The 20,881-nt window shown below is 42.2% G+C and overlaps 1 protein-coding gene across 2 annotated transcripts in view; it reads left to right on the forward strand.

Moving 5' to 3' along the window:
- LOC133572037 (bromodomain-containing protein 1-like) overlaps positions 1–18,080 on the forward strand; it is a 28,099-nt gene extending 10,019 nt beyond the window's left edge. The window contains exons 5-12 of one of the 2 annotated variants that reach the window (XM_061924662.1): positions 5,235–5,363; positions 5,465–5,777; positions 5,865–6,587; positions 6,664–6,793; positions 6,868–6,998; positions 7,291–7,385; positions 7,608–7,762; positions 17,033–18,080. In XM_061924662.1, coding sequence (XP_061780646.1) covers positions 5,235–5,363; positions 5,465–5,777; positions 5,865–6,587; positions 6,664–6,793; positions 6,868–6,998; positions 7,291–7,385; positions 7,608–7,762; positions 17,033–17,204 — 1,848 coding nt within the window. In that variant the 3' untranslated portion in view covers positions 17,205–18,080. The remainder of the gene's footprint in view (positions 1–5,234; positions 5,364–5,464; positions 5,778–5,864; positions 6,588–6,663; positions 6,794–6,867; positions 6,999–7,290; positions 7,386–7,607; positions 7,763–17,032) is intronic. The other variant, XM_061924663.2, reaches the window with a different exon arrangement.
- Positions 18,081–20,881: the final 2,801 nt, after the last annotated feature.

A 20,881-nucleotide genomic window follows, 5' to 3' on the forward strand; every position in this document is an offset into this window, starting at 1 on the left:
GTAGGAGGATACAACAGCTCACAGACGTCACCACTAACAAAAGCTAGCGCGCCTGAATGTAAACAAACGCCATGGGTGGATCTACACCTGACATCCACTGTAATGATACCAAGTATAATAGAATCAGAATCAGAATAGTTTTTATTGCCATTGTTTGAGAACGGGTTCACAGACTAATTTTTCTTGGTGCAATCGTGCAACATAAAACACGATAGCGTATCTAGTCGATACTACTATGATTACATCTATCTTTTTTATTTTCACAAAATCTTTAAAAAAAAAAATCATATTGTGTTTATAAACTCGGGAAATATGTCCCTGGACACATGAGGACTTTGAATATGACTAATGTATGATCCTGTAAATACTTGGTATCATCCAAAACGAATGTAAAGTATCCAAACAACAGAAGAATAAGTGATTATTACATTTTAACAGAAGTGTAGATAGAACATGTTGAAACGGAAAATAAGCAGATATTAACAGTAAATGAACAAGTGGATTAATAATACATTTTTACAGCTTGTCCCTCATAATTTTGACAAAAAATGTTACTGCATACGCAGTGTTTCCCACAGGGCAGGCATCTATTTGTGGTGGTGTGGTCGGGGGGCGGGGGGTGGCGGCGGCAGCGGCGATGACCAAGAAGAACGTGGAGTTGGAATATAATTACAACACTTTATGTACATATTTATATACAGATTTTAACAATTAGTTATTCACTGAAATATATTTATTAATTGTGGTTCTTACAAAAAATATATCTTATAAAATATAAAAGCTAAAATGTCTCTTAAAGCTATGCCCCTTTAATTAGTGCATACTAAATAATTTAACTTTAGCCTACTACTACAACCATATTATTTACCAGCAACATAAAGTGAAACAGAGGCAGAGGTGTCCTGCCACAGTCAGTCAACCTCCTCCTCCTCCTCCTCCTCCTCTTCCTGCTGCTGCTGAACAGGTCGCACTGGAGCTAGTCGCTCTGTTTTGTCGTGGTCCTCTCTATAAGGCACATAAGAATATAAATTAGGACCCTTTTCATTAGAAAAGTGCATTTCTGATCTGACCCTGCTTTATTTTTCAGTGTTTGCTGAGTCTCACCTGTTCCCTCCGCCCTAATTTTTCTACTTGCCCGACTTCTCAAATCTACTTGCCCCAATATTTTTACTTGTCCTGCCTAGGTTTTTTTCTGGCTGTGTAGTGCTCATGGCTTATATCTAACTAAAATTATTCCCGTTGACTATTTACAACACTACACAGTATTTCTTATTATTATTTACAATTACATTTCAATGGCATTGCATACATGTAAAATTAAATGCTATTTCACATTATTTGACCAGTAGCAGTTACACCCATCTGAACAGGTCAGCCACCTGTTTAAAGCCCGATCACAGTTGAAATCTTGAAATGAAGGGCCTTTAATGGCCAAAACATTAACCTGGACAACATTTTAACAGCTGGTTGGCTCAGATTTTATTCTTTTCATTGCATTCACATGCTACAGTGGACATTTTAGCTTGAGTATTAATGTAGTATCTGAAGCACCGTCTCCATGTGTGTTTATTGACAACAGGGTTATAACCTGGACACGTTAGCTCGTCGGTATGAAAACAGGTGATTGTTATTACGTGCGTCTGCCCCGGCCCCCGAGTCAAACAGCGGCGGTGTTAATGAAGCAGCGTCAGGCTGCTCACCGTCAGTGAAACGCTCGGTGAAATCGCGGATTAACGTTAAATATATGACAAGCTGCGAGCGATGCAGTTATAACCTATCTACCTATAACCTATATTACCCTCGTATTTTGATCCCGTCCGTCCGTCTTCGTCTTCTTCTTCTTCTTCTGGCCCACCAGGTGAATTAACTGCTATTGGCGGAGTTACAATGCATAGTAGGCTACCGCCACCTACTGCACCGGAGTTGTAACTACAAGGTACATTCACAGACAGTCCCATTGGTTTTATGAGCGGTCGAGCGAGTCAAAAGCCGAAAAATCAATTTGTGGCGGACGTAATTCTTTCGTGGCGGGCCGCCACAAATAAATGAATGTGTGGGAAACACTGGCATACGTCAGCAGCTAAATTAGGAGCCTTTGTTTGCTTACTTACTACTAAAATACAAGTTGTCTATTATTTTCACTATTTTATTTAAGGACCAAATTGTTCTTTGATTGCAATAAGAAACATGTGTTTAATGTACCCTAAGATTTTTTGTTACAATAAAGCCAATAATGCCATTTTTCGTGGTGCCCTTTATTTACAAAAGTATCGAAATACATTTTGGTACCATTACCAAAATATTGGTATCGGGACAACCCCAGCGCCTAGTCATAGAAACAGGGATGTAACAATATGAAAATGTTATCACGGTTATCATTATTATCACGATTTGTTAATGTGTTCAAAAAGTACTTTAAAATCTTTTAACCAAGTTCTATGCCAAATGAACAAACAGCAGACACACAATATACGTCACTTGGCAGAAGAAATATTAGATATTGTTGACTTCTTAAGTCATACTAGGTATGTTTATCTTTTTCCTTTGTACTTTGTAAAGCGTTTAGAGTATTTTTAATGATGAAGGTAAAGCAGCTTCACAAACATAGTGGGTCATTGTGCTAAGATTGACAAAAAATAACCTTTGAAGTCTTTGACGAGAGCACAGCCTGTAAGTGTGATTTTTTTAAAATTTTTATTAAGGATCCCCATTAGCTGGTTGCCACAACAACCCATTAGTCTTCCTGGGGTCCACAAACTCAATACAAATTACAAGTTAAAGCATGTCATTATAACTACACAATACAGAAACAAATAAAAATCATCAACAAGCAAACAATTTACAGTCTCAGAATATTAGTTACCATATAAATATAACTACACAATACAAAACCAAAAAAAAATCATCAACAAGCAAACTAAAGTTTAATGTGCTCAATTAAATAGCTTTGTTGCTGGAACAGTAACTGTTTTACACTGTTCCTTCGTTTATCGTGAGTACCTGGGAAGAACTATTTTCTGCAGGTTTAGTGCCTGGAAGTTACAACTGTGCTTTAAAGCAGTGGTTTTCAAACTTGTTTCGAGTACCACCTCAGGAAACACTTAGCTCTCCAAGTACCATCATAATGAGCGATATTAAAATACAGTATGTAGTAGACCTAAGTGTTTATTACAACAAGACAGATGATTTAAATTAACAAGTATATGGAATCTTTTTGGCCTCTGTAACATTGCACACAGTTTGAACAGTAACACTATGTTTGAATATTAAGTGATTCATTAGGGTACCACTAAATGCAGCCCGTGTACCACAGTTTGAAAAGCACTGCTATAAAGGGTGAGTGCGCCTAAGGTGGTGTAATATTAGCGGCCTTGAATCATTTACAGACCACATTGGTCTGACTACGGTCCCTTTGAAAAAAATCCAAAACATACTGTCAATCCTATCACAGTGGCACAATATTGAGATTATTGTATTGTACTGTTGAGTACCCCTAGATTGCAAAAATACCTGTGGGGGATGTGGTTAGGGGCGTTACCCGCTGGTGATATTGTTTTATGTTTATGTGGTTTTGATTTGTTTATTTTCCCCATGATCTCAAACACACCGACCGTGCCTGAAAGCGGATTGGTGGAGAATGAGGAAGTGGGGTTGTGTGTCTGGGGAAGCACAAAGTCTTTGCCCGGGAGGGCAAAACCTGTTGTAAATGGGACGCCTGTTATAAGATTCTCAATAAAAGTTAAAAAATAGCGAGCGTCTGACGTTTTACTTCTTCTGGAGGCTACAATGCATTATATTAATTTATTGGATTTCACGTAGAAAACCCCTATTTTTAAGGTGCTGCGGTCATGATTTAGTCGTTGTGATGCGCCACATTCAGTTACATCAAAGGGAAATCCTGCCTTAAAGGGGAACATTATCACAATTTCAGAAGGGTTAATACCATTAAAAATCAGTTCCCAGTGGCTTATTTTATTTTTTGAAGTTTTTTTCAAAATGTTACCCATCACGCAATATCCCTAAAAAAAGCTTCAAAGTGCCTGATTTTAACCATCGTTATATACACCCGTCCATTTTCCTGTGACGTCACACAGTGATGCCAATACAAACAAACATGGTGGATAGAACAGCAAGGTATAGCGGATTCAGACTCGGATTTTCAGCGGCTTACGCGATTCAACAGATTACGCATGTATTGAAACGGATGGTTGTAGTGTGGAGGCAGGTAGCGAAAACGAAATTGAAGAAGAAACTGAAGCTATTGAGCCATATCAGTTTGAACCGTATGCAAGCGAAACCGACGAAAACGACACGACAGCCAGCGACACGGGAGAAAGCGAGGGCGAATTCGGCGATCGCCTTCTAACCAACGATTGGTATGTGTTTGTTTGGCATTAAAGGAAACTAACAACTATGAACTAGGTTTACAGCATATGAAATACATTTGGCAACAACATGCACTTTGAGATTGCAGACAGCCCATTTCAGGCGCGCTAAGAACATATATTTTTCCACGATTTCAGCACTCAGGTTAACCATACCTAAATAGACACCAAATACTGCATTACACAAGACTACCCGAATGTACTTGAATGATTGAAAAAAAAAAAAGTTTTTAAGCTAAATTATTGGTAAACACAGTTTATGTATAATAATTTACGTAAAACCGCGAGTAATGAATAAAGTTTTCATCAATTAATATATTCTGTAGACATACCCTCATCCGCTCTCTTTTCCTGAAAGCTGATCTGTCCAGTTTTGGAGTTGATGTCAGCATCTGTTTTGAGTGTCGCAGGATATCCACACATTCTTGCCATCTCTGTCGTAGCATAGCTTTCGTCGGTAAAGTGTGCGGAACAAACGTCCAATTTTTGAACAAATTTCGTCCGATTTCTTGCCACTTTCGCATCTTTGGGCCACTGGTGCAACTTGAATCCGTCCCTGTTCGTGTTGTTACACCCTCCGACAATACACCGACGAAAGTGAGAAAATGGCGGATTGCTTCCCGATTAAGAGCGAATAATAGAAAGGCGTTTAATTCGCCAAAATTCACCCACTTAGAGTTCGGAAATCGGTTAAAAAAATATATGGTCTTTTTTCTGCAACATCAAGGTATATATTGACGCTTACATAGATCTGGTGATAATGTTCCCCTTTAAGTTTCCCCAGCCTTCGACTACACTGAACATGCAGCCTGTTCTTTTATGTTGTGACATAATATTCTCCCTCACCAGATGAAGCAGCAGCAGTTGGTGCTGGAGGTCCAGTTGACGCCCTTCAACATCCTGCTGAGAGCCGTGCTCAGTCAGCTGCAGGAGAAGGACCAGTACAACGTCTTTGCTCAACCCGTCAGCACCACAGAGGTCAGGCGCCACACCCCCCCACACTAGTGACCTCAACCTAACCTGATTGCGTCGACTGTTGTTCGGTAAACGTCACTAAAACATCCTGTTCCTCCTTGCAGGTCTCGGACTACTTGGAGCACATAAAGAAGCCCATGGACTTTTCCACCATGAGGAAGCAAATAGACGAGCAATGCTATGGCAGCATGGATGACTTTGAAGCCGACTTTGACCTAGTCATCGCCAACTGCATGAAGTACAACGCCAAGGACACATTTTTCTACAGGGTGGCTCAGAGGATGCAGGAGCACGGAGGGGCCATCATCCGCAGGGCCCGCAAAGAGGCAGACCGAATCGGCTTTGAATTCCCCAGCGGGCTGCTGCTGGTCGAAGCACCAAAAGTGGAGGCCCCCCAACCCTTCACTTGGGCAGACGGTGAGTCCTTGTAGCATCATGTGTGTGCCAAATATGAGCTAATTGAAGAGTTTTAATGCTATGAACCCTTGTGATTTATCGGACTAGTGGACCGTTTGCTGAAACCTCCCTACCGCCAGATGACACCTTTAAAGAATCAGCTGAAGGAGCTGCTGGAGAAGCTGGACCTGAGTAAGGCCATGAAGCACAGTCCGTCTCGCAGCAAGAGGCTCAAACTGCTCAAGAAGACCATCACGGAAGTTCGTAGTGAAATAAGTCTGAAGACGTCTCGTCCGCCAACTCTGCCCACTGCATCACAGCTCCACCCATCGACGGAACTAATACTTAAACCTCCAGAATCTTCCTGTTCCCGAGAAGAGAACTCAACTCCGCCAACTTTGGAACCACTATCATCGTCACAACCAGAAGCACCGCCCACCAATTTAGAGCCCCCCTCCCTAAAGCCAGTGGATCACGCCCCCATGGAACTGGACAGCAATGACACCACTACCTCAGCCACCTCAGTGCCCCATGACAAGCTCAACGGTCACCTTCCTGACTCGCTGCTTCCAAACGCCAACTTTCCCGCCGAAGCCTCTGGCGCTTGCAACCGAAGGACTAACATCCTCTTTAGGAAGTCTAAAAGCACTAGCCCACAGAAACCCCCCAAGATCCCGGAGGTGTCCTCGTTGTCTCCACTGGGGGCCAAAACCTTCTTGTCTGTGGTTATTCCTCGACTGGAGACGCTCCTCTTGCCGAAGAAGAGGACGAGGAGTGGCAGCGTGGACTGTCAGGAAGACGAAGAGTCGCCAATAAAGCGCCTGGGCACAGGTGCGCCCTCTCAAACACGCCAACAAAGGTACTTCTAGCAAGCAGTCCGACACATGTTTGTTTTTTGGCTCTGCAGGGATTGCCAACGGTTTTGTGGTGGAGGAGGAAGAGGAGGATGTCTCGCCGCCTCGTCTGCTGGAGCCTCGCCGACGCTGTGCCTCCGAGTCAAGCATCTCTTCAGCTGGCAGCGTTCTGTCAGGAACCGGGTGAGTCCCGAGCTCTGTGTGCTTGTGGTCCGCGAGGTGCCGCCACTTACACCGCGCCTTTCATCTTGTTTCAGCACCGTCATCGTCTCGAAAAACGGCAAAGGGCGACAGGCGGCGGCACGACGCAACACCGTAGATGTCAAAAGCAGTCCGACTTCCTGCACTGAGAACGGAGAGTTGAGCAGAGCCGTAAAGGTCTCGGCAGGTGAGTGGAGCAGGGAGAGGTTCCTGATATGTGTGGCGGACTGGAACGGGTCAGCTTTGTCCTTTCTGACTGACACTGGTTCAGACAAGGAGCATTTAAAGGCCAGATGAGATGATGATCTCTCAGTTGGAGTGAAGGTGAAATTCCATCTTCTTATTCTCAATGAGAGTTTGCGTCTTCCTCAAAGCCTGTCAGTCAACATCCTTCGTCTGTGAGTGTGTGTGTGTGGTGTGTTTGTGTGTTTGTGTTGTTGCAGTGAATCCTTCGTAATTGACTTGTGTTGTTCCTGTAGAGGCGTGGAAGCCCTCCGCTGCCTTCCCATTTGTTCTGGAACCTCTTAAGCTAGTTTGGGCTAAATGTAGTGGATATCCCTCCTATCCCGCCCTGGTGAGTGAGTGTCAGCCACTCCGTGCCGCCATATCTCATTACCCATCAGCCCCCTGTGCCATCGTGCGTGCTGTAGATTGTGATAAGCCGTCACGGCCATGCGGGAACCTTCTGATGCTTTGCTCCAACGTGTTTGCATGCGTGGACTTCCTCTTCCTCTGCAGCCTCTTTCTTGGACTCCCACAGTTACTCACTCTGTCCCACTCTTCCGTATCTCCCCAGATCATGGACCCCCGGCCGCGGAGGATGGGGCGCCGGCACAACGGGGCGGAGCTTCCCCGTCCGCCACAGGACGTGCTCCGAGCCGGAGAGCGGATGCAGTTCAGGTCCGCCGAGAAACTCTTCCTCGTCCACTTCTTCGACAGCAAACGCAGCTGGTGAGCAACTTGTGACGGTGGCAAGCAGTGTTGGGTTAGTTAACTGAAAACCAGTAACTAGTTACAGTTACTAGTTACTTTATTTCAAAAGTAACTCAGTTACTAACTCAGTTACTTACACCAAAAAGTCATGCGTTACTGTGAAAAGTAAATATTTAGTTACTTCTTTTTTTTTTTAAAGCTCCCATTAATGCCCTTTTAGCCTTCATTTCAGTACTGTTATTGCACTGGAGAATAATACAATCTGTTGATCAACTTGACATGCATTTTTATTTTCCTTTTAACATAAGTAATGAAAAACAGTGCAACGTAAAAAGGCATTCCTCCTTTCTTTAAACTTGGACCAATGACCATTAATAAAAAACAAGTTAAAGTGCAACATAAGAAGGCACATCATCTTCCTTGAAACATAGGTAGTGAAATAAAGCCTGACATCTGGAGTGATGCTGCTGTCTTCCACACTTGGAGCCATGGATTGTACAATCCTTGTTTTCAGTGGCAGGATCATTGACACAGATGGTGAAGTTTCAGTGCTCAGTAGAGATGTAACACTTTTGAGGGGTTTAAGCACCTGGAGGACCTCATCTGCCACTCTCACATCATCATCAGACAGGGTGACATTTGTCTTCAGGGTGTTGTGGGTCAATGCAGAGTATATAGCTGCCTGCTGCTCCAACATATCATAAGTGGAGTTCCACCATGTTGGGACATCATGTATGAGCTTATGAGTAGGCAGCTTTAGCATTTCTTGCTTTGTCTTAAGCACATGAGCAGCTGTTGTGCTTGGGTGGAAGTAGGAAACCTCCTTCCTGATCCTCCCAAGGAGGCGCTCCATCCTATTGACTGAGATTCCCTTCTGTGATGCCAAATTCACTACATGTGCAAAGCACCTATCTGTGGTCCCAGTCCTGCCTCATTCACTGTAATTATTAGATTTTTGAAATCATCACGTGTGACTGGGATATCTTTATCTTCCATTCCTCCACTGCTTGTGTCAGTACCTGCGCAAGGTGACTCTCGTAGAGGGGGCGTGTCTTCTCATCTCCCAGTCTGCTGTGATGAAGTGAGCGCTTATAGTTCCCCTGGACGTCCACCCGTCTGTCATTTGCGCAATTGATGATGCTCGGGATAGTTTATCCACAACTTTTTTCTTCTCCTGCTCATAAAGATCTGGCACAATCTTACCGCTGAAGTGGGTGAGCGACGGGATGTCGTAACGTGGCTCATGCACGTTCAGCATGTGTTTAAAACCCTCGTTTTACACAACCGAGTCTGCACCTATAAACACACCGATTCAATGGCGCGGGGCATTCAAGCTCCTCCGTTACTCCGCTCGCCATGACCACACTGTGTGTGGACTGAACGTGCCAACAACTATGCCAACACATAGACCGCGCCTCTTTTCTTCTCTCCGGCTTGTGACAGAGGAAGATTCAGAAGAACGACACCGCAGCGCTTCTGTTTCTAGCCGATACTACATCAAAAGTAACGTAAAATAACGCAGTAACGCATCATGTAGTAACGGTAACTGAGTTACTGAATATAAAAAATAACGCGTTAGATTACTAGTTACCGCCGAAACTAACGGCGTTACAATAACGCGTTACTTTGTAACACTGGTGGCAAGGCAGCATCATTAGAAGCAAGCAGTGACGTGCGGTGAGGTTGATGGCTGGTGAGGCACTGACTTCATCACAGTCAGATTTACAAACATAAGAACCCTAAAGAGTATCTTATTCACCATTTGATTGGCAGCAGTTAACGGGTTATGTTTAAAAGCTCATACCAGCATTCTTCCCTGCTTGGCACTCCGCATCAAGGGTTGGAATTGGGGGTTAAATCACCAAAAATGATTCCCAGGCGCGGCGCCGCTGCTGCCCACTGCTCCCCTCACCTCCCAGGGGGTGAACCAGGGGATGGGTCAAATGCAGAGGACAAATTTCACCACACCTAGTGTGTGTGTGTGACAATCATTGGTACTTTAACTTAACTTTAACTTTACACATACAAACTGTAGCACACAAAAAAGCACATTTAAGAAAAAAAACGTTATTATGGTCTTACCTTTACTTAGAAATTAAGTCCATGCGCCGCAACTAAAGCCCTCACTTAAACTTTCCACGTGCAAGATTGAATCTATTTAAAAAAGTGTAACCAAGGGTTTATAAATGTCGCCTATACTGTATGAAACTACAAAATAACAAACACGGAGGCTCCAGTTTACACGAGGACCACTTTATTTACCTTCTTTAAAAAACCTCCGCAACGTGACATCACTTCCGCTCTTAGCGCCTTCAAATAAGAGCTCAAGGCATATACTGTATAACAGCGCATAACAGGAACTTAACATCACAAAGAGGAAAGCCCATGAAAATAGGTTACAAAAGTTATTTAATAAGAAGCCAAAAAGTGCAAAAACAATAATGTTCGTGTTGGAGGAGTTGTGAATTAGGTACACCTGCAGTCTGCAGGTGTACCTAATGTTGTGTCCCTGCAGTCATTCACAACTCCTCCAACACCAACATTATTGTTTTTGCACTTTTTGGCTTCTTATGAGATAATTTTTTTAAATAGATTCAATCATTCACATGGAAAGTTTAAGTGTGGGCTTTAGTTGATATAACAATTCTACGGCGGGGGTGCAGGAGGCGAGCCTCAGCCAGTGCGTCTTTTGCAGCCGTTTTATGATCGCTGAGCACAAGAAATACTTTACACACATACAGTTGTTGACAAAATACACTGTACATTATATACCTCAGCTAACTAAACTATGGAAATGTATAATATAATTCATATAGCAATACAGTCTCACTGCACAGCAGGCCAGCAGTTAGCCGAGTCATTGCGCAATCCATGTTGCGGCACTGAGTGACGTGCCTCAACTGGCTGCTGTTCACCGCACCGTCTCTTCTCAGTATTTGAACGGCAAATGTGAAAATTCAGCGATTTTGAATAAAAATAATCTAAAACTGGTGAAGTTAAATGGAAAATAACTTTATAGTATAATCACTGGATACATATAACAATTTAAAATTTTTTTTTTTTTTTTACGCATTTTTTTTTCTTTCCATGATGGCAGGTGAGGCGGGGCCTCACCTGCCTCTAGTGACTGCACGTCACTGGAAGCAAGTCACATGATCTCTAGTGCAACAAAACTGGGGCCTCCTGTATTAAGCGTTGCATGGATTTCCTACTAAAATAGACGTGCGTTTAAATCCAGACAAAATTCAGATGTAACAAAGTGTGCGCACGCACAAATCCAAACACATTTTTTGGTTGCATGGCAATCAACCTGGACTCGAATGCAGACCACGCCCCACAAATCACATTGAAAGTAGCCATGTTTCTGAGATCTGCACGCTCTGCCCAGTCACAATTCAGTAGGAGATTCTTCTTCCTCGTGATTCCAGGGAACGACAGAGAAGTGAGATTGAGAGCCTGTCATTGCTCCGAGAACTGAACAAACGGTGGAAAAAAAAAGAAAAAGAAAGAAATGGTCGGGTCAGGAAGAAGGTGAAGAAGAAAAAAGATGTGCTCGCCCAAAACAGACTCGGGGTATCGAAGATAAAGTAGTCTCTGCAATGATACGTAAAATACACAAATGTACAACAAAATGTGTTCATACAGTAGCATGCTCACCGCAAGATTAGAGTCGCATGTGAAAATTATGTAATATATGGTCATCAAGTTAGTGCATCTGCTTCACAATACGAAGGTCCTGAGTAGTCTTGGGTTCAATCCCAGGCTCGGGATCTTTCTGTGTGGAGTTTGCATGTTCTCCCCGTGACTGCGTGGGTTCCCTCCGGGTACTCCGGCTTCCTCCCACCTCCAAAGACATGCACCTGGGGATAGGTTGATTGGCAACACTAAATTGGCCCTAGTGTGTGGATGTGAGTATGAATGTTGTCTGTCTATCTGTGTTGGCCCTGCGATGAGGTGGCGACTTGTCCAGGGTGTACCCCGCCTTCCGCCCAATTGTAGCTGAGATAGGCTCCAGCGCCCCCCGCGACCCCAAAGGGAATAAGCGGTAGAAAATGGATGGATGGTGATCAAAAAGGTCATAAGATTTTGACTCGTTCGATTACTCAATTTATTATTCAAACACGGGAAAGGACTTGCTGTCACAGCTGTGTGTGACACAGAGGCTTTGTTCACACTACAGGTCAATTCAGATTTTTTTGCCCATATGCGACCTGTATCAGATTTTTTCCATGTCCGTGTGAACAGTGCAATTCCAAATTTTTCATATCCGACCTAGGCCTCTTTCATATGTGGAAATAAATCTGATATATCCCTCGCGCGCACGCTCGAGTCGCACTCCTCTGACTAGCCACTGCTCCCCTCACCTCCCAGGGGGTGATCAAGGGTGATGGGTCAAATGCAGATAATAATTTCGCCACACCTAGTGTGTGTGTGTGACAATCATTGGTTTACTTGTCCTCTTCCTTCTTAATCCTCTACGCGCAATAATCCAGTTCAGAAAATGTCGACTTTGATTTCACAAAATCCTTGAAATTGCCACAAATGCGCCAGGACTACTGTGGAAGCCATGTTTACTTCCGTAAACACTGCAGTGTGTGTGACGTCATGTCCGCATGTGGGTCAGACTGCGTTCACATTAGAAATCAACATTTTTTTGTGTAATGTGATCGGCCACTACAAAGAGAATGCGAATTGGACCTCCGACCCTGCAGTGTGAACGTAGTCAAGAGTCAGTCCGAGTCCTCCACCGTTTGTGCCGCAGTCCCGGGAACACACTGTGACAGCAACCGATAGCAAAATGGTGGCCCAGATCAATGAATAGACGACCTCACGAACACTGACATGAATATGAAGCTTTGAATGCATTGGAAAAAAAGTGCATTTTGTGACCCTGCCTCGATCTTTTTACGTTGTTGTAGGGCTCGGCGATATTGCCTTTTTTTTAATATCGCGATATTTTAAGTCCATATCGCGATACACGGTATATATCTGGATATTTTGCCTTAGCCTTGAATGAACACTTGATGCATATAATCACAGCAGTATGATGATTCTATGTGTCTACATTAAAACATTCTTCTTCATACTGCATTAATATAAGCTACTATTAAACTTTCATGCAGAGAAGGAAATCACAACTAAAAAAAAAAGACTATTTTTTTCATACGGTGTTGATCTGGAAATGTTTGCCTCGGCATTTTGATGGTGTGGACGTGTGGCACCGAACGGAGATGTTGATGTGCGGAGTAAGCCCTCTTCATTGTCTAGCGGATGACTTTTCAAATGATGCTACATATAAGCAGTGTAGCCGAGTGTCCTGGGTTCACCTATACAGTGTACTTATCTAATAAAATAATAAACGGGAGACATTAGAGCAGGTTCGGTAGCCACCGCTTCTTTAATGTCAACATCACACACCTCCTTCCACAACCACACACACCCTACGTCACAGCCCTACGGCAACAACTCTCCTCCTTACCTAACACTCCGGTAACTTGGGACACCCTGAACTGTTTGTTACAGCAGTAATGCTACTTTTTATAGCAACGCTTTTGCCCCACACTTGACAAATTACGCTTGTCTGTTCGACATATTCCCACTTGAAGCCAAACCACCGCCAGACGATGGACCCCCTGCTGTTTTTTGGGGGAATTAATTATTCCTCCATTTGTTACCAGATTCGCACCTTCTTTCTCTCGTATTACCGCTAGCATCACAGCTAACGTTAGCCATGCTACTACCTTTCTGCTCGGGGAGGGCGTATACGTATGTGACGTATGACGTGACAGTATGTGACGTATGTAAGAAGGTGCGCTTGTCTGTCTGTGAGAAGGAGAGACTGGAAAGAGGAGGAGAGCCTGTAGTGTAATGCAAGCAGCTAAAAGCAACTGCGTGAGAACGTATACTTGACATCATTTTTTATATTGCACAGAGACAAACCCGCGATATATCGCGTATATCGATATATCGCCCAGCCCTACGTTGTTGAAATAAAATGTCCAAACAACCACCTCGCAGAAGGACCACGTTCTGTAGAAATGGTGTTGGTGTCAAGTTCACTCTAGATGCGTCTCGTCTTTGCCATGAAAAAGTGCGTACGCAACATGAGGCCCCTGGTCCTCTAGATTCAGGACTGATTTGCAGACCTTAAAGGGGAACATTATCACAATTTTAAAAAGTTAAAACCATTAAAAATCAATTCCCAGTGGCTTATTTTATTTTTCGAAGTTTTTTTCAAAATCTTACCCATCACGCAATATCCCTAAAAAAGCTTCAAAGTGCCTGATTTTAACCACCTGTCCATTTTCCTGTGACGTCACATAGTGAAGCCAACACAAACAAACATGGCGCATAGAACAGCAAGCTATAGCATACTTGCCAACCCTCCCGAATTTTCCGGGAGACTCCCGAAATTCAGCGCCTCTCCCGAAAAACTCCCGGGACAAATATTCTCCCGAAAATCTCCCGATTTTCAGCCGGAGCTGGAAGCCACGCCCCCTCCAGCTCCATGCGGACCTGAGTGAGGACAGCCTTTTTTCGTGATGGGAGGACAACAGGGTGACAAGAACTAAATCATCCAAACTAGAGATAAATTGTATTATTATGTTTATTTTACCTAAAAATAAATATATTTATTAATTTTAAAAAAAAAACTAAATAAATTTTTACTATATTTTGCTAAAAACATCAAAATTAATTGTATTTTTATTTGTATTTTTTCGTGACTCCTTATTACATCCAGCCATAGAATTATACACTAAAATAAACATATTTGAAATAATTGATTTTAAATTATCATAATAATTCATTTAAAATTACCATATTTAATTATTAAAATAATTGCTTGTTTATCAACAACTTTAGCATTTTATTCATTACATTTTGAAACTCTCAGAAGCCAAGTTGTTATATTCCTTAATATTTATTTATGCAAGTTTGAAGTATCAATTATCTAAACACAGTTTTGTTTGCATATTTTCAGGATGTAGATATCTACATATATATATATATATATATATATATATATATATATATATATATATATATATATATATATATATATATATATATATATATATAATATGTCTGAAATACTTGACTTGGTGAATTCTAGCTGTCAATATACTCCTCCCCTCTTAACCACGCCCCGAACCACGCCCCGCCCCACCCCCGAACACGCCCCCACCCCCCACCTCCCGAAATCGGAGGTCTCAAGGTTGGCAAGTATGAGCTATAGCGACATTAGCTCGGATTCAGACTCGGATTTCAGCGGCTTAAGCGATTCAACAGATTACGCATGTATTGAAACGGATGGTTGTAGTGTGGAGGCAGGTAGCGAAAACGAAATTGAAGAAGAAACTGAAGCTATTGAGCAATATCGGTTTGAACCGTATGCAAGCGAAACCGACGAAAACGACACGACAGCCAGCGACACGGGAGAAAGCGAGGATGAATTCGGCGATCGCCTTCCAACCAACGATTGGTATGTGTTTGTTTGGCATTAAAGGAAACTAACAACTAGTGATGGGTTGGTGAGGCGTCATGAAGCGTTTCGACACATTGCAAAACTGTACTGATACTGTGTCGATACTGTGTCACTAAATACTGACATCTGCTGGACATTAAAAATCCCTACAGGCAACCTATGGACCGACTCAACTGACACTGATTTTATGACCTAGTATATACAATAATATAAACCAATTCATTGTATTTCATTTAGGATTATTTCATATCTTCATTTAAATAAAAATATATTTTTATCTTTTTTAGATACAGTCAATAAAAAATGTGAACATGTATCATAACATGGAAATCTAAGAGAGTGTTGTGAATGAGGATGCTTGTGGACTGGGATTTTTTTAAATAAATTTTTTACACATTTTTATTTAAAAAAAACAGTTTTTCCAACATATTCAATTTTAGACGATTTCTTTCATTGATTGATTGAGACTTTTATTAGTAGATTGCACAGTACAGTACATATTCCGTACAATTGACCACTAAATGGTAACACCCCAATAAGTTTTTCAACTTGTTTAAGTCGGGGTCCACTTAAATTGATTAATGATACAGATATATACTAACATCGTAATACAAGTTAACACAAGTTAATCATCAGAGTATGTACATTGAATTATTTACAATCCGGGATGTGGGATATAGAGAGGGGGTGGTGGGGGGGGTTAGGTTTGGTTGATATCAGCACTTCAGTCGTCTCTTCTTAGTTATTATTTCTCCGGCTGTAGAAAAGACCCGCTCACAGGGCACAGAGGAGGCGGGAGTGCGACACAGTTCACGTATCGGTCACGTGACCAAAACAGCTCATGATCAGTCACGTGACTTTCTAAAAGCGGTACGCGCACCGACACAGGGTTTCGCTCTATGAGCTCGACGCATGCGCCGATGCATCGGTGTTGCCGGACCCATCACTACTAACAACTATGAACTAGGTTTACAGCATATGAAATACATTTGGCAACAACATGCACTTTGAGAGTGCAGACAGCCCAATTTTCATCAATTAATATATTCTGTAGACATACCCTCATCCGCTCTTTTCCTGAAAGCTGATCTGTCCAGTTTTGGAGTTGATGTCAGCAGGCCAGGGAAGCTAGGGTCGATATTCTTCTCTTGATCATCTTCGGGACGGTGTGAGCCAAGACATCCAGGGGGTTTAGCTCGCTCGTCTGCGGGAACAAATTGCTTGCCGTGCTACCGAGGTCCTTTGTCCCTGAATTGCTCACACACTCCGGCAGATTCAATGGGGGTCTGGCGGCAGATTTCTTTGACTTTATCGTTGGAAATGCATCTGCTTTGAGTGTCGCAGGATATCCACACATTCTTGCCATCTCTGTCGTAGCATAGCTTTCGTCGGTAAAGCGTGCGGAACAAACGTCCAATTTCTTGCCACTTTCGCATCTTCGGGCCACTGGTGCAACTTGAATCCCGTCCCTGTTCGTGTTGTTACACCCTCCGACAACACACCGACGAGGCATGATGTCTCCAAGGTACGGAAAACAGTCAAAAAAACGGAAAATAACAGATCTGATTTGACTCGGTGTTTGAGAAAATGGCGGATTCCTTCCCGAATAATAGAAAGGCGTTTAATTCGCCAAAATTCACTCATTTAGAGTTCGTAAATCGGTTAAAAAAAAAAAAGGTCTTTTTTCTGCGACATCAAGGTATATATTGACGCTTACATAGGTCTGGTGATAATGTTCCCCTTTAAGTGTGACGGTGCTCTGCTCCATCCAATCAGCATGCCTCTCGTCTCCCTCCCACCAGGCAATGGCTTCCTAGATCCAAGATGGCTCCCTTCGGGATGGACCAGACGCTCGACAGGATCAAGCTGCTGGAGTCTCGCCGCTCCAGCCTGCAGAAGTCGGTGCAGCTCGCCTTCGACCGCGCCATGAACCACCTGAACGGCATCGGCGGGCTGGAACCAAGCGCCGACTGAACGCCGCCGTCATCCATCGCTCTCTCTTTCTCTCTCTCCTCCCTTTGCGTCTTTTTTTTGCTTCGAATGCCGCAGAGATGCGCCTTGTACGCACAAACGTCTGAAATACTGTAGCTGCCGAGGGTGCTGTGTCAAAGAGCTATGCAACGACACGACTCGCCCGGCAAGAGAGAGACTCGTTGAAAAGACGCGACGACCGAATGTGACCTCTTCACGTGCGCTGCAGCAGTCTCACGTGCACGTGCGTGGCGGCAACACAGCCCGACACTAATTTATTCACTCCCTCACTCGGACATTGGACGCGGCCTTCTCCCGCTGGTGCTATCTCATTCATACGTGTTTTTTTAATCCACCTTGTTTTGTAAGTTATTGAACTTCTCATCTTTGGCATTATTGTTTTTATACTCAATGTTTTTACAGGACTACTCGTTTGTACATATTTATATCAAATCTATAGAGATTACATCGTAGTTTCAAACGGCAAAACCAAAAAAAAAAAAACATCTGCCTCTCACAGTTTCCTCATATTTTTTTTGTTTTGTTACTTTGACAAAAGTAGTGTTTCTGGGCCTGTGTGTGCTTATTTATTGTAAAGCAGATGACTTTATAGAGACGACAGTGACAAAATAGCTGGCTCACTTCTTTTTCCATTTCAACTTGCGCTGAGGTAATAGAGGCTTTTATTTTGAAAAAAGTTATATAGCGATGGGTGTACTTCCGGTTCCCCTCCTCCCCACCTTGGATGTGGTTGTTGTGTGTAAATAGTTTTGGTACTTAGCTGATTTCTGGGAATTGAAAATGTTATTATAGTGGAAACCAGCCAACATGCTGGCAGTTTTTTATACTAAAACACTGAAAAATTAAATATGTATTGAATCACTGATTGTGTCTGCTGCTTTACTTTCATCCCTCAACTCATGTTTTTTTCTTCACACATGATTACATATACTCGTTAAAGTGACGTGCGGTGAGGTTGATGACTGGTGAGGCACTGACTTCATCACAGTCAGATTTACAACCCTAAAGAGTATCTTATTCACCATTTGATTGGCAGCAGTTAACGGGTTATGTTTAAAAGCTCATACCAGCATTCTTCCCTGCTTGGCACTCCGCATCAAGGGTTGGAATTGGGGGTTATTTAACCAAAAATTATTCCCGGGCGCGGCGCTGCTGCTGCCCACTGTTCCCCTCACCTCCCAGGGGGTGATCAAGGGGATGGGTCAAATGCAGACGACAAATGTCATTACACCTAGTGTGTGTGTGACAATCATTGGGACTTTAACTTAACTTTAACTTTACACATACAAACTGTAGCACACAAAAAAGCACATTTAAGAAAAAAAAACGTTATTATGGTCTTACCTTTACTTATAAATGAAGTCCATGTGCCGCTGTTGTGCTGGATTAATGCACCCCCTGACGGGAGTGTTATATCAACTAAAACCCTCACTTAAACTTTCCACGTGCAAGATTGAATCTATTTAAAAAAGTGTAACCGAGGGTTTATAAATGTCGCCTATACTGTATGAAACTACAAAATAACAAACACGGAGGCTCCAGTTTACACGAGGACCACTTTATTTACCTTCTTTCAAAAACCTCCGCTGCACTCCGTGTCATCACTTCCGCTCTTAGCGCCTTCAAAATAAGAGCTCAAGGCATATACTGTATAACAGCGCATAACAGGAACTTAACATCACAAAGAGGAAAGCCCATAAAAATAGGTTACAAAAGTTATTTAATAAGAAGCCAAAAAGTGCAAAAACAATAATGTTCGTGTTGGAGGAGTTGGGAATTAGGTACACCTGCAGACTGCAGGTGTACCTAATGTTGTGGCCCTGCACTCATTCACAACTCCTCCAACACGAACATTATTGTTTTTGCACTTTTTGGCTTCTTATGAAATAACTTTTTTAAATAGATTCAATCTTGCACGTGGAAAGCTTAAATGTGGGCTTTAGTTGATATAACACTCCCGTCAGGTGGTGCATTCTACGGCGGGGGTGCAGGAGGCGGGATTACTGCGAGCCTCAGCCAGTGCGTCTTTTGCAGCCGTTTTATGAGCGCTCAGCACAAGAAATACGTTACACACATACAGTTGTTGACAAAATACACTGTACATTATATACCTCAGCTAACTAAACTATGGAAATGTATAATATAATTCATATAGCAATACGGTCTCACTGCACAGCAGGCCAGCAGTTAGCCGAGTCCGCAATCCATGTTGAGGCACAACTGAGTGACGTGCCTCAACTGGCTGTTGATCACCGCACCGTCTCTTCTCAGTATTTGAACGGCAAATGTGAAAATTCAGCGATTTTAAATAAAAATAATCTAAAACTGGTGAAGTTAAATGGAAAATAATTTTATAGTATAATCACTGGATACATATAACAATTTAATAAAAAAAAATTCTTTTTACAATTTGTTTCTTTCCATGATGGCAGGTGAGGCCCTCCAGTGACCAAACGTCACTGGTATGGATGTATATATATATATATATATATATATATATATATATATATATATAATGTATATATTTTTTTATTTTCTGTCGATATTAAAATAGATAGAAAGTACTTAATTGAGACTTATTATTTCCAGGCTTTCGCAAGCCATATTCAATGATGTAGCGGGCCAGCTCTGGCTCCCCGGGCTTGAGTTTGACACCTGTGCACTAAACTATGACGTTAAGTAGAGGGCCACAAAATATGAGCTTGAATTCCCTGCTGTAAGGCGCTCGTCCCCACCAAGACCGCGAATACCACACCACCTTAGCTCACCCTTTAGAGCACAGCTGTAACTTACTGCCACTAAACCTGCAGAAAATAGTTCTCAGGTTCCTCTATGTTTACCTTTTCACACTTTGGACTATTTTCTTACACTTTATGAAGCATTTCTTTCATATTCCATTATTGTCAAGTGTTCAATGTGATTTTACAATTTTGTTTTAGTGTTTTTCATGCTTGTGTTGACATTTCCTTCCTGCCTTGATAGCTGAGAGATTATAATCACAGGATTTTACATTTCAAATTAAAATGTTTACATGTCACATTTTTCTCCTTGGTCATAGAAAATATCAACAATTATCGATATAAAACACTTTTGTGAGCCTTGATCACACTTTGAATTGTGATGAATCACAGTAAATTACTTGCCTGTGTGATTTAAATCAACTTTAAAAAAAGACCCCCATTTTTGGACACAAATGCATTTTTTATGTCAGACAGGAACATTTTTAAATCTCTTGCATGTTTTACACGTCATTTATTTGCCCAAAACTTGCTAACAGTGAACTCTGGTCGGGGTTAGCATGCACGAAAGAGAAAAGTAGGAACATGTAAGGACAAAATAATAAAAGGTTTGAAATCGACAAATGCTTGTTTCACATCTGATTTTATTTTATTTTTTTTACCATGAATTGATTAACGTGGACCCCGACTTAAACAAGTTGAAAAACTTTTTGGAGTGTTACCATTTAGTGGTCAATTCATACTTGCCAACCTTGAGACCTCCAATTTCGGGAGGTGTGTGGGGGGGCGTGGCTGGGGGCGTGGTTAAGAGGGGAGGAGTATATTGACAGCTAGAATTCACCAAGTCAAGTATTTCATTATATGTATATATATATATATATATATACAGTATATATATATATATATATATATATATATATA

The sequence above is a fragment of the Nerophis lumbriciformis genome, linkage group LG29, assembly GCF_033978685.3.
Source record: "Nerophis lumbriciformis linkage group LG29, RoL_Nlum_v2.1, whole genome shotgun sequence".
In the NCBI taxonomy this organism is placed as follows: Eukaryota; Metazoa; Chordata; class Actinopteri; order Syngnathiformes; family Syngnathidae; genus Nerophis; species Nerophis lumbriciformis.